This window comes from Quercus lobata, chromosome 3, assembly GCF_001633185.2.
Source record: "Quercus lobata isolate SW786 chromosome 3, ValleyOak3.0 Primary Assembly, whole genome shotgun sequence".
Lineage (NCBI taxonomy): Eukaryota > Viridiplantae > Streptophyta > Magnoliopsida > Fagales > Fagaceae > Quercus > Quercus lobata.
The window spans coordinates 41770395-41785004 of NC_044906.1; the positions used below are offsets into that span (position 1 = coordinate 41770395).

Genomic DNA, 14610 nt, shown 5'->3' on the forward strand with positions numbered 1-14610 from the left:
TTTATATTATTTATTATGATATTTGTAGAATCTTTAGCATTTTACAAAACAATTAGTTTTGTGTATAGATATATATATATATATATAGTAGTAATTCCGAAATGGTACATCGCTATTGATTAGTACCGAAATATATTGTTCCCTTAGCTAAACTAAAATGGTCTCTAATATGAAATTGGCTTTTCGCGATGTACACCATATATTTGACAAAATGTCTCACTTATGCATTAGCTTAAGTCAACTTCATAGTTTGTGCCTCTTGTTTAGTTTCCACTAGTTATGTTCTTCTTCTTCTTTTTTTTTTCTTTTTTTTTTTTGGGTTCCATGCGCATTTAGGCATACTAGACCATCAATAATTAATTGGTATTTTTAGTACATTAGAACTTTCATCATAACAACCCAAATTGCAACATTAGAATATTAGTCTTTTTACAATGAAATGTTTTATGAAATATATTTTTGTATTAATATACATTTTCAAAGATAAATAAAAAAATGGAGAAAATTATAAATTTGATAACATTTAAACATTAAGGGATACGACCATTACTAAGTTAGAGATAGAGGGGAAAATTTCTTTGGAAAATATTAGTACTATTTTTTAAAAATATCTTTAAGTAGTAATATATAGTAGCAAAAGACGTTTGACTATTGGTTAACCTTTTAATATTTTGCCACATAAGCTTTAATAGTCCCACAATTTTACACTATTTTTTATTAATTTATTTATTATGTCAAAATGAGAGTTTTAAACCGACTACTACTCAACAAATTGAAGAGTTTTAAATCAACTGCTATTTAGAAACATGAAGAGTTTTAAACCAAACCGTTATTATGTCAAACAGAGAGTTTTAAACCGACTACTGCTTAGTAAACTAAAGAGTTTTAAAACAACTACCACTCAACAACATAGAGATTTTTAAACCAAACTAAAGACGTTTGACTATTAGTTGACCTTCTAACATTTTGGCACATAAGTTTTGGTAGTCCTACAATTTAACACATCATTTTTTTTATTAATTTATTTACTATGTCAAAAGAAGAGTTTTAAACCAACTACTACTTAGCAACATGAAAAAATTTAAACCAAACTGACCTATTACTATATATATACAGCACCACTCCAAAACCCTCTATTCAATTTACCCTCTCTTTGCCATTTCTGCTCTTTTGTTTTTACAAACTCTTTGTCCTCGAGCCTCAAGGTATCGTTTAATATTCCGTATTTGTGTATCTTTTTTCATATTTTTATTTCTATTGCCCGTGTGTTTTTGTGATATTTTATTAAGAACCAAACTTCTAGACACCACGTTTGATTCTAGAGTTTTTATAGATGGAGTAAATGCTAAAAGAAAGCTAGAGGTAATGGATGCCACCAAAATATCTTGATTTTTTTATTCTCATGTTTGACATCTTAGTTTTGTTGGATGAATACTTTGTGCCATAGAATATTATTTTTATATCACTCTCTTTGCTTTTTTTCCTCCCTAAAAGAGCCTTAGTGGAACTTGAACAAAATTTCTCTCCAAACTAGTTTGGACTTTGGAGAGAAACCTTCAAACTCCTCATATATCTTTACATTGAGTGTAAATTTTGAAAATCTAACAATTAGATTGAATGTTCTTATTATATCTTTCATGCTTGTAAATTTTCAAGAAGATCAAAGATCAATTGCTATGTTATCAAACAAATGTTAAAATTTCAAGTTTTTGTAATCTAAAATTGTGTATAAAAAATAACTTTATTGATCGAATAGTAAATAATATCTAATTTGAACGAAATTTGATATGTGTATTAAGAAAATAAATAATATAAAATTTAACAATTAGATTTTCAAAATTCGCACCCAAAATTTTCAACTGTTGGAGAGAAACTTTGTTTGTAGAACTTAGAAAATTTTCTTTTGTCATCAAGTTATTGTATTTGTTGTTCCATGTTTTATAAAAGTTTAAATATGGTAGAAACATAAGTAGTGTCTTTATTTTATCCTATAAAAAAGACTCCATATGGTTATTTTTTCAACATATATATATATATATATATATATATCTTTGTTTCAGTATTATAAATATTGAATAGTGAAGATATTTAACAATCGTTAACTATTTGGTGCGTCACACGGGTTAGCAACTAGTTTGTTCTTAAAATTTGATCCAAATTTCATTTTTGTACCACAAATGTAAATAGTTGCAATGTCATCCCTGAAAATTTATTAGGTACAGAGTATGTCCCATATATTAACCGTTAATTTTAACTTCTTATTATTGCAGGAAGGCTTTATTTAGAAAAATGTGGGGAGTCTGAACTTCAAAGAGCAGGGGAATGCTTTTGTCTAGCAGGATGCTATGAACTGGCAGCTGATGTGTATGCTAAAGGAAACTTTTTCTCAGAATGTTTGAAAGTTTGCACCAAGGGAAAATTATTCAAAATGGGTTTCAAGTACATTCAGTATTGGAAAAATAATGCAACTAAGGATTTTGGTGTGGCTAGAAGAGGAAAAGAAATAGACAAGATTGCACATAAGTTTCTAGAGAGTGCTGCTCGTCATCATCATAAGCTTAAAGATAGCAGATCCATGATGCAGTTTGTCAAAGCTTTTCAATCCATGGATTTGATGCGCAGATTTTTGATATCTTTGGATTGCCTTGGTGAGCTTCTATTGTTGGAAGAAGAATCAGGAAACTTCTTAGAGGCTGCCAACATTGCAAAGCTGAGAGGGGAGATTCTACATGAAGCTGATCTTCTAGGGAAGGCAGGGAATGTCAAAGAAGCGTCCAAGCTATTGCTCTTCTATGTGCTGTGCAATTCATTTTGGACACCTGGAAGCAAGGGCTGGCCACTAAAGCAGTTTACACAGAAGCAGGAGCTTTTGGCAAAAGCCAAGTCATTTGCTAAGAATGACTCAAACTTTTATTCTTTTGTTTGTACAGAGGTTGACATTTTATCAAATGAGCAGAGTAACTTGTCCATAACAAAAAAGTATTTGAATGCTTCTCAGAGACATAATAGTGTTGGAGGTGAAATAATTTCTGCTCGAAAAATTCTAGATGCTCATCTTCAGTCAAACTCCGCAAAGTATGTGTGGCAGGATTATTTTGTTTTTGATCTGACAAAGTATTCGGAACAGGTGATCTCTAGAAATCAGATTTCTGTAGAAACACTGTTTTACTTTTGGAATTTTTGGAAAGACAAAATTCTGAACATTTTCAAGTATCTCAGATGTGTTGACACTCAAGATGTTAATGAATATAGAAGTTATGGAGATTTCTGTTTGAATTACTTGGGGGTGCGGAGGCAGTTTCATAATTGTAATGCAATCTATGTATTGCTCAACTCTGATGCGGATTGGGTCAAAGAGGACAGTAGATTCATTCATCGAAATGGAAATTTGGTTTATATTGATGTGAGACATTTTATTGCAACTGCTCAAAGTTACTGGTGTTCAGAATTACTTTGTGTTGGTATGAAGGTTTTGGACAATCTTGAAGCCCTTTACAATTTCTCATTGAAGAATTCCCTCTCCCTGTTCTGCCAAAGCAGATCTCTTACGTATATCTATGAGGTTGCAAAGTTTCTTTCGAAATCTGAATATCGAAACCATAGTTACTGCAACAATAGGACATTGCAGAGATTTGTTGAACTTTCTACCAAGTCTTTTCTTGGCTATATATTTCCCCTAGATTGGCGGAAATCATTGGCAGAGAACATGTTTTCTCTAAGAGAATCAGAGTTTTCAAGAAATTTACTAGAACAGATCATAATTGAAAACATCAGCTTGAAGGGTAAGTTGACATACGGGCAAATTGGAAGAGTTGTAGTGATAACTCTTGGATTGGGTAAGATAAACAATGATTTATATAAGGAGATTTTGAAAAGGTTTGATGGGACTTATGGAAATCCACCATGGAAGACATTCATTCAGGTTCTCCGGGGGAATATGGGACCAGAATTTCCTCAAGGTACTTTAACTAACAATAACCGTGAATCTCCAAGAGAATTGTGTGTTCTGCTGAAGCTACAAAATGCTTTGATGGATACTTACAATGCAAATTGGAGAGAAGTCGACTATATTTCACCTGGTTGTTTCTTGTATCTTATGGAGCGCCTCCTAATCTTGGCATCTTACTTCAAGGGATACTTTATCACTTCAAAGTCTTCTTTTGCTGAATGGTTTATCTATCAAGCTGCAGATACCAACCTAAATTCCACTTTAGTGGCCCAAATGAGACCATCCCATGTTATCTTTGAGTTTATTGTCAAAGTTGTTCAGCGGCTTCTTAATGATAAGAATGATACAATGGATTGGATTAGAAGGTCTGATATAAATGTGAAGGACTACTATCCACTGCTGGTATTGAGATTGGTTTCTATAATATGTTTAGTTCATCTGAATTCTGGGGAATTTTTGGAATTTATTTTTGCATTGCTTGGTAGGAGCTATATTACTGAGCAACTTCCAAGGGAATTTTATGATGTCCTTCAGAGAAGAGAGAAACATATAAATGTGAATGTGCTAGCTGAAGCATTTAAAAAGATTCACAATCCTCTTGTAATTGTGAGTTTGGGAGGTAATTGTTCAAGGTTTCTATGTCCAGATGCCATTTTTGTGGACATGACGGTAAAACAGTGCAGGGAGGACATGTTAAAAGTCTTGTTTCTAGAGACAGTGAAACCATCACAAGGTCCAACAGAGACATTTGAAGTGGGAGCAACTAACTCTGGCAATGAAGTACTTTCTTCAGGCACTTATGATCAAGACAGTTGTAATTGTAAGTCTGCACCTTCAAACTTTGCTTTGGTGACAGATCAGGGGGACTTGAACAACATAAATGGAAGCGAGCTTAAGAAACAGTGCAGGGAGGACATGTTAAAAGTCTCGTTTCCAGAGACAGTGAAACCATCGCAAGGTAAAACTGAGACATTTGAAGTGGAAGCAACTAACTCTGGCAATGAAGTGCTTTCTTCAGGCACTTATGATCAAGACAGTCGTAATTGTAAGTCTGCACCTTCAAACTTTGCTTTGGTGGCAGAGCAGGGGGACTTGAACAACATAAATGGAAGCCAGCTTAAGAAACAGTGCAGAGAGGACATGTTAAAAGTCTCGTTTCCAGAGACAGTGAAACCATCGCAAGGTCAAACTGAGACATTTGAAGTGGAAGCAACTAACTCTGGCAATGAAGTGCTTTCTTCAGGCACTTATGATCAGGACAGTCGTAATTGTAAGTCTGCACCTTCAAACTTTGCTTTGGTGGCAGAGCAGGGGGACTTGAACAACATAAATGGAAGCAATGTTAAGAAACAGTGCAGGGAGGACATGTTAAAAGTCTCGTTTCCAGAGACAGTGAAACCATCGCAAGGTCAAACTGAGACATTTGAAGTGGAAGCAACTAACTCTGGCAATGAAGTGCTTTCTTCAGGCACTTATGATCAGGACAGTCATAATTGTAAGTCTGCACCTTCAAACTTTGCTTTGGTGGCAGAGCAGGGGGACTTGAACAACAAAAATGGAAGCAGGCTGCAAGTGAATTACTTTTGGGAAATATTTGAAGCTTTGAAGTCGTTGGAGCATGGTAAAGATCCAAGGAGCTTTTTGTTAAATGTCCAAATGATGAAGGTAATGCAAAATTTTCATAAAATATTTGACTTCAGCCAAAAGCATTCGCAAATGAGCATCATACTGTATGTTTTATATCTTTCTCTATGTAAGCTAATGCCAAATTTTCATATAATATTTGACTTCAACGAAAAGCATACACAAATGAGCATCATAATAAATTTTTATTCTGTTCCTATGTACATAGCAGGTGAATGTGGAGAAAAGTATTCACCATGTTAGTACTGTTATGCACGAATGCCTTCAGAATGCTATCAACAATGTTGATGAAAACCTATTGGAGGAAGTAGACAGCATGGTTGATGAACTGAAGCAACTTTCTGCTGCACTGGATGTGAGGTCAGTATGTACATTGACTATGATATGCCTAGCCTTCTTTTGCTTTGTCCAAAAGGGGTCCTTGCTCAAACTTACACATTATTGATGGATTATATGGACCAATTTTTACTTTGTTTTATAACTCGTGTACGTGGTAGCGATGGAATATCAAAACCTTCCCTTTTTTTACTGACTTTTTCTTCCCTCTCTCTTTTGCATCATGTTCTCAGTGAACCGGAACTTGGAAACAATATGTCAACAATTCAAGAACTTTGCAAGAGATTCTTGTCAAGAAGGCCAAATCTTGAACCTATCTTAAGTAAGCAATTCTTGCAACTGGGCACAAACCTTGTGGTTGAGACTTCTGGCAGTATATCAAATGAGCAGCAGTGTGATGTAAAGGATAGTGATAGCAAAGCTAAGGAAAATAGCAGTGCTGATGTTGCATCGGTCTCTAACAGTAAAAACTCCTGCGCTTTCAGCAAAACAGGTCCTTTATTGGGTTTGTTTGTCTCCACCATTGTAATCGTAGGGGGAGCAAGAAAATGGTTGCGAGGAAGAAGAAAATAGTCACAGATTCCACTCAATCTTGACAGCTGCATAAATGACTAGAATTTGTTTTTCAATTGGAAGTGGTGCATATTGTGGTTGTTTCAGTACTTCTGTAAGCCTTGCACCTCTATTGAGTAATGCCTGAGTCGCAGCATCAAGGTCTGACCCAAATTGAGCAAAGGCGGCGACTTCTTGATATTGTGCCAATTCCAGTTTTGAAATACTAGAGACTTGTTTCATAGCTTTCAACTGAGCGGCAGACCCAACGCGACTGACAGGTAAGCTGACATTAATAGCAGGTCTAATTCCGCGATAAAAGAGTTCTGTTTCCAAACAGATTTGTCCATCAGTAATGGAGATCACATTGGTGGGAATAAGGTGAAGGGTAACAAGTCCAGGAAAAATAAGAGGGGTAAAAAAGGAGGCAGTAAGAGATAAATAGATGTACATGAGTTGAAAGTTATTTTGTATTGTACATTTCAAAAATTGTCTTCTCTATGCACTTGAAAGAGATGAACAATCTAGCTTTTCAGAAAAGATCTTTGGATCTCAATATTTAGCACTTATTGTTGTATAACGCAGTGCTATAGAAGTTGCAATTCAAGGGCAATGTGATTATCAAAGGAAGTTGTCCCATCTTTTTGAGCAGTGTGGGGTTATAGGAAAAAACAGATAAACTTTGGCACCTAAGGTTGTTTGAAGTTCACACCCAGTGGAAAAAATGAAAATAAAGTTTAGGAATCAATAATTAGGGTTGCATGTTGTTGTCAAAATTTAGGGTTCTTTGAAGTCAATACCAAGCCATTGGAAGAGAATTCCTAAAATAATAATAGTATTAAAGAAAAATGTATCAATATTGAATTTTGGAGCTTTAAATACGATTCTCAAGTTATATGAGAAAAAAAGGAACTACCTAGTGAACAAATTTTTTTAAATACCCCTTTTATCAAAATTCATTCTTTAAGCTTCAGAAGTGAAATTATCTCAATAGGTTGGTCTAATGGGAAATCCCATGAGGTTTGGTTTGAGTCTTGGAATTAATATACGCACGGTTCTTGTGGACGGGATGGGTACACACTACAAGCAGTAGACTTGCCTTGAAGAAGTTTCCTATATTTTTTATTTATTTATTTATTTTTAAAGGCTTTAGAAGTGATATATAGCTCTCCCTAGCAAGCATATACATATCCATATTTTCCTTCTTTCTTTCTTTCTTTTTTAAATAACTAGTACGAATGTTCAGAGAGTACCAATTTAACCATATGATGAGAGGTTAGAAAATTTAAAGTGTTTTGTCAAAAAAAAAAAAATTAAAGTGTCTCGTAGATGTAATTACTGACATCCTTGTATGAGAGCAAGTTTTGTCTTGGATAATGAAGAATAAGAGCAGAAAAAAGAAAACCCTTGCTAGAATTAAGAAACACTGTTGAAAATGCATCGCTCACAATTCTCATTAATTTGTACTCGATGCACGTGTATGTGTGATGTGTGTATTACATAACAACTTCCTAAAGTTATTAGGAGAGCATATCAAAATTTGAAACTTTAGAGGATCAAATCAAAAGACCCTCAAACTTTAAGGGTGTGTTTTGCACTTTAACCTATAGAATATATTAGGTTTTGAGATTTTAGATTGGCAAACCATGAACATAACTGCCTTAGTTTAGTGCTTTTAAAATTTCAAAGTGCTGTTAAGTTCGCTACCCAGGTGCTAGAAGTCACTATGCAAAATTGTGTTGTTCAACCGATCAAGAAGCCCCGATTTCAACAAATCGAGCTGCATCTCAACAGATCAAATCTCAAGATTATTGAAATATAAAATTCAACCCAGAAGTTCATTAAGTGATTAGGGTTTTGTGTGATCAAGCCAAAGGTATATAAACAAACCCAAGTGTTTTTAAGTTTGTTGCCTAGGTGCTAGAAGTCATTGTGCAAAACTATGCTACTCAACCGATCAAGAAGCCCTAATTTTGACAGATCAAGCTGCATCTTGATAGATTGAATATCAGGATTATTGAAATGTAAAATTCAACCCATTAGCCTATTAATTATTAGGGTTTCTTCAAATCAAGCAAAAGGTATTTATACAGACCCTAACTCACATCCAAGAGACTTTTGGAACTACTTTGTTATAGATCTAAAGATTCTATGCCTCTTGCTCACAAAAGTTGCTACCAAAGATCACTCTACACACAATATGAACCTGTGGTTATTGAAGTTGTTGCATACTTTGTTATAGATCTTGAAGTCATGTACTAGAGGTTTGGAACAACTATATATTAAAGAAGTACGTGGATCGAAGAGCTAAGTTTGATAGGTTTAGCTATGTTTACGAAGAATATGGTTATCTAGTTCATAAACTTCTATTTGATAGTAGATTTGTTTACCTCAGGATTGATTAGGTCAAGTCCCTCTAGGGTTTTTACTTTGGAATTTATATTCCATTGGCTCTCCCTTAGTCATTGTATATGTGTGTTCTATTTATTTTCTGTTCTGTTTGATATTGATAATTGTTGCATTAATCAAAGACAATTCATAACTAATCTAATTAACAACTTGACCTTAAAACAGTTAATTATTGTTCTTACAAGGGTCTAAAAACCAACATAACATATTAAATTGAAAGCTCAATAAAGAATCCAATTTGTTAATTGAATTTCAACTTTTTGTCAAGTGTCCTTTCAATTGTATCCGAATTTTGTATCAAGTGTCCTCATAATTTTACTATAATTTGATATCAATTGTTTTCAAACTTTAAATGTGCCCTAATTTAGTGCCAAGTGACCTTTTAATTATATTTACACTCAAACTTAGGCATCTAAACTTTAATCAAATATATAAAATGATTTCATTCAAATTTATTATAATTCTATATATATATACATATATATAATACTATGGATGTTATCTCTCTCTCTCTCTCTCTCTCTCTCTCTCTCTCTCTCTCTCTCTCTCTCTCTATATATATATATATATATATATATATAGGAGTGTTCACCAAACTGCACAATCGCACCCAAATCGATCAAAATCGCCCGTAAAATGGAGTAATTGTGCCATACCGCAAGTAGTAGTGAACCGCACTACACCGCGCACGTGGGCACACACACATTTATTTTTTTTTATATTAAATATATATTAATAATTTAATATTATATAAAGTAAGTGGTCAGCCCAGTATTAGTGCATTCCAATTTCACTTTTAAAACGACTTTGTTTTGATTAGATACAAAATCAAAAGTTCAAAACCTCATTCACTTCTCCATCTCATACTCTCACTCTTCTCTCTTGATACCCTTTCACTCTTAGTCAGCATAACTAGCAGTGTATATGGGGTACACTATTATGGACCTTGTGGTTGTTGCTTGTTAAGTATTTTTGTGTTACATGTTATATTTTTCTAACAAGTATAATTCTGTATGGTTTATTTTCATTGATTATTTTTTGATTTGTATATATTTGTGGTATTTTTAGTTTATTGTTAATCTATCATGAATTTTTTTTTTTTTGTTGGTCTTGTATATATTTGTGTTACTTTTTTTTTGAAACTTACAATCATATTTTCATGGTTATAAATTGTAAACTAGTAATTAACAATGACTTCTTGAAAAATATACCAGCCCAAAACCAATCAAACTGCACCTTGTGCACTACAACACACCACACATGTGATTGCAAAATTGAGGTGCAGTGCTGTGTGGTGATGTTTTTGGCCAAATCACAACACAAACACCCCTATATATGTGTGTATTTGATTACTATTATTCTTTATTGCACCCATGCATATGCATGAATTATAAGCTAATGTCAACATAGAGGGGAAAAAAAAGGTTAGCTTATAATCTAATTCTAAATGCACACTTAAAAAGCAATAATTAAAAATAATGAAAAATTACACTTTTTCTACTCTAAACTATACCCCATTTTGCACTTATCTCCGTAAATTACAAAAATGCATGATCAACCCCCCTTATACTAAAACTCGTGTAACACTTATCATGGATCATATGCATCATCATAACAAATTTGTAACTCATTCCATTTGAAATATGACAAATTTTACAATTACAATATTTTATAGTTTCTCAAGTGCATTTCACAAAACACACGTTCTAAAAGCAATATCAAGCTGTCAAGGTGCTGTTTCTTTTTATTTTTTTCTAAGAAAACAAGAGTAGTATGTGTTCAAATATGAAAGTCTACTATTTCGCTTTTAATTTTTTTTTTTTTTTAATCTATTGTGTAACTTGTGTTGCTTAAATTAGTGATTTTTTTTTGTTTTCTTAATCTTTACTTCTCTCTCTCTCTCTCTCTCTCTCTCTCTCTCTCTCTCTTTTATATGTATATGAGATGGGTTCAAGTTATACTTGGAACCCATTTGGATAGGCATTATTGCAGAGGAAAATGTGTGTTAAGGATCTGAACGCAAAAAAGGTAAACATTTGGTAGAGCAATTTTAACCGGATTGCATTTACAAATCTCACCAAATCAAGGGTTTTAAAAGGCAAATTTTAGAGCTTTTTCAATTCATGTGATTCAATATCAATTATTGACCGTGCTTTTTTTCATCCAAAAATCTGTTTTGCCCCCCAAATAATAGTATATATTTCGGCTCTATGTTCTTTCTCAACAATCCTTCATCACCAATTTCCCATGTATCATCTCTGCCTTTGGTGCTCTACTCCTTTGCTTCAATTTTTGTTGTTCTTTGTTACTGGGTCTGCCTCCAAATCTCAGGTAAACTTATTCTTCATTCTTTTCCATGAATCTTTCCTATAGATTTGGTTTCTGCATGTTGGTTTAACAAGTTATTTCAACATAAACTTTGTTTAGTTAATACTAGAGATCTGGGTTTGGTTTTTAGTTCTTGGTTTAGTAAATTAAATTTAGTTTTGGGATTTGCTTTGAGAGTTGGCGGCAATGGGTTTTATTTCCTTGAAAAAAAAAAGAATAAGTTGAAAAAAATGTAATTGTTTAAAGGTTAGTGCTATAAATTCAATTTTTTTCTTAGATCAAAGTAAATCTCAATACTTTTGAAAAGGGTTGGGAGAATATTATAACAACTTTTGAAAATAAAACAGGAAAAGAATATCCTAAGGTGAAGTATAAGCATAGGTGGGATGCACTTGAAGAAAGATTGGGTACTTTGGAATAAGTTGAAGGGAAGTGAAACTGGACTGAGATGGTACGTAGCCAAAGGGAGAATAGCTGCAATTGATGAGTAGTGAGCGAGGAAGCTAATGGTATGCTTCATATAATCCATTGTACATATGTTGTATTAGTAGATAAACTATGCTAATGTGAGTTATTAACAAAAGCATTCAAACTTGTAGCCTTGTAATAGGTATATGAGGCTGCAAAATTTCAAGAGAAGGGTTTGGAGAATGTTAAATTATTAGACATTATGTTTAAGGTCATTGCAGCTACTGTAGATTTAGTGTAACACCCCAACCTTTATAAAATAAAATAAAAATAAAAATAAATAAATAAAAAGGGTTTTGGCAATATAATTTTAAGTGAGGATAGTTTTGTAAATCCATTCCTAAGATATTTGTATTGAGTGGTCCAAAACCCCCACCCCTTATATCCACATGTTATCTCCCTTTCAACCTCCCAGCCCCTCTTCTCTCTCGCTTTTTTGCTGGTAGGCCAAACCACCTCCTCTCTCTCTTTGATTTTCACACTTCACTTTGTTACCAAATTGGACACTTAGCTTCACACAATGAAAATAAGGGGTCTTTCATCTCTCATTACTCACACAAATCTGTGGCCCCTTTCATTATTCTTTTATTGGTGGAAGCTTTTGGATTAAATATTTTGGTAAGAAACCTTCACAGTTCTAATCCTACTTCTAAGATTAATTCTTGCTACTAGTTCATTTGTTTTTGGCTATGCTAAGTTACCTTGGTAGTTCTTAATTTATTTATATAACAATCCTTTGGATTGAATGTTTAATGATTGTTCTCATTTTCCTTGATGCATTTTTTGCACTTTAGTAACCTTTTGATTGTTGGATGCCACATATGAACTTTGCTATTCTGTTGATTATAAATCAAGATTCTTATGACTATATGTGAAAGGGTGATACCCCATGTACGAAATGATTGGAGGGTTATATGGAGTTCATGGATTGGCTTGTGAATTCATGTGCTTTCTTCAACATGTGTTTTACTTAGTTAATTTTAATAATGGTTTGGTTTAATCGTTTAATGCTCAAAAGGGAAATTTATGAGATATGCTACCCCTATTTTGAATTAATGTGTTTTATGTTATGTTTATATGTGCACATTGCTTGCAGTAGAGAATTAAAATGCTTTGGTTTTGTGTTGTGGCACTATGAGTTTGTATGCTTGTTTCGTTCCTGCTGTTTGGGAATGGGTACTTGTCTTAGGTTGGGCAAGCTAGGCTTTAGTGCCTTTGATTTGATTTAGGGGATCCTTTTCGATTTTGGAGACAAATGCGATGGTAAACTTTGTGATAGGCCTTATTATTAACAGGTTTGATCCTTATGTTTCTAGGTTTCGAGATTCATTGTGATGGACCTAATGACTGGATTGGTTGATTTTGTGATGCTTGGTTGAGGTGAAATTGGTTGGCTTTTCAAGGTAAGTAGCTTTTTAATGAAATTTTTGGAAAATAACCATGTTTCATAAACTTTGTTTTCAGGTCAAACACATTTTGAAAAATTATTTGTGGAACTATGTTTTCTTAAAAGGTATTGTGTTGTGACCTTACTATATATCATTGTTATTAATTCCGTTTTGGACCCCGTTTCGGTTTGTCCAATGGAACGAAATATTTCGGTACCGGCTTATTTTGGCGTACCATTTTAGGGTGTTTCAGAGTTCAAAAAATATATATATATATATATATATATATATATATATAACTAGATATTATTACTATTACATAAAGTAATGAATTTTATTTTATTTTTAAAAAAAATCTTAAATAAAGTGGGATTAAAAAAAATATTTATTTATAATTTTTCTACAAATAATACAATAAATATAGTGTATAAACTTTCACCTTAAAAAAATTCAGTGAAGCGGATAAAAAAACTATGTAAATATTTTTTAACTTTTTACTTGTGGCATTGTTGTAAATAATTAAGTATCTATGAATAGTATTTTAAGTAGGAAATTTCCTTGAAGTTTCCTTACCATTTCCATTAGCCCACACGTATTTTTCCACTTACCATTTCCTCTTCATCCTATCTCCTCCTTTCTTTTACTTCACAAACTTCTCTGCTTTTTATCTTCTTCTTCTTTTTTTCATTTTTTTAAATTTTTTTTTTAATGCATCCTTTAGTCTTAAGTCTTAACTCTTCCTCACACAAACAAAGGTTGGAGCTTAACATGCCCAACAGGTAAGTGTTCTCCAGCAAAGGAAATGTCAATAACAAAAAGTATGGTGGCTCAAAGTAACAGGGATGAAGATAAAGGAGAAACAGTGGCTTTGAGTTTAGAAACATTCCAAAGCTTTTTTATTCAAAACCTCATAAAAGTCTCACACTCCCTCTTTTTCTCTCTGGAAGTGGCAAAGACACAAGCTTGAAGAAGTGGGTTTTAATGGCAGCACTTGAGCTTTGTCCATGACTTGAATTTTTTTCTTCTTCTTCTTCGATCTAATCTTATCTTTCATCTTCTTCTTCTACTTTTTTTTTTTTTTCCCTTCGATCTCTGTAAACTGTGAAGTGTGAACATTGTGAAGCAAACCCAAAACACATATGGGCCGAATCTTTAGTTTCGACCGATATTTACCGAAACACACCGGAATGACTGAAATTCCCCGGAACTGGCCGGATTTTGACCCGAGGTGGAACAAAGGGTATTTCGGTTCCAAATTATATACCAGTACGAGAAATTCTATCTGTTCCGGCCAGAACGGAACAGAATTCATAACAGTGCTATATATGATTATATATAAAAGTGCACATATTTGGTAATGCATATGGGGAAATGCATGAATTGATGACTTGGAAAATATAAGCACCTTTGATTTAATCTTTGATAATGAATTTATGGATTTTATGGTATAATGGAAAATTTAAAGGTGCTTATTTTGTCTTTTATTAAATGGGAGTTGATAGAAGATTTTGTTGACAAAGAATAAATTTGGAAACC

The 14610-nt window shown here is 33.2% G+C and overlaps 1 protein-coding gene across 1 annotated transcript in view; it reads left to right on the forward strand.

Moving 5' to 3' along the window:
• LOC115981767 overlaps positions 1–6592 on the forward strand; it is a 70163-nt gene extending 63571 nt beyond the window's left edge. Inside the window, exons 12-14 of the mRNA XM_031104113.1 lie at positions 2271–5614; positions 5805–5953; positions 6163–6592. Of these exons, the coding sequence (XP_030959973.1) occupies positions 2271–5614; positions 5805–5953; positions 6163–6502 (3833 nt within the window). The 3' untranslated portion in view covers positions 6503–6592. The remainder of the gene's footprint in view (positions 1–2270; positions 5615–5804; positions 5954–6162) is intronic.
• The last annotated feature ends 8018 nt before the right edge of the window (positions 6593–14610 follow it).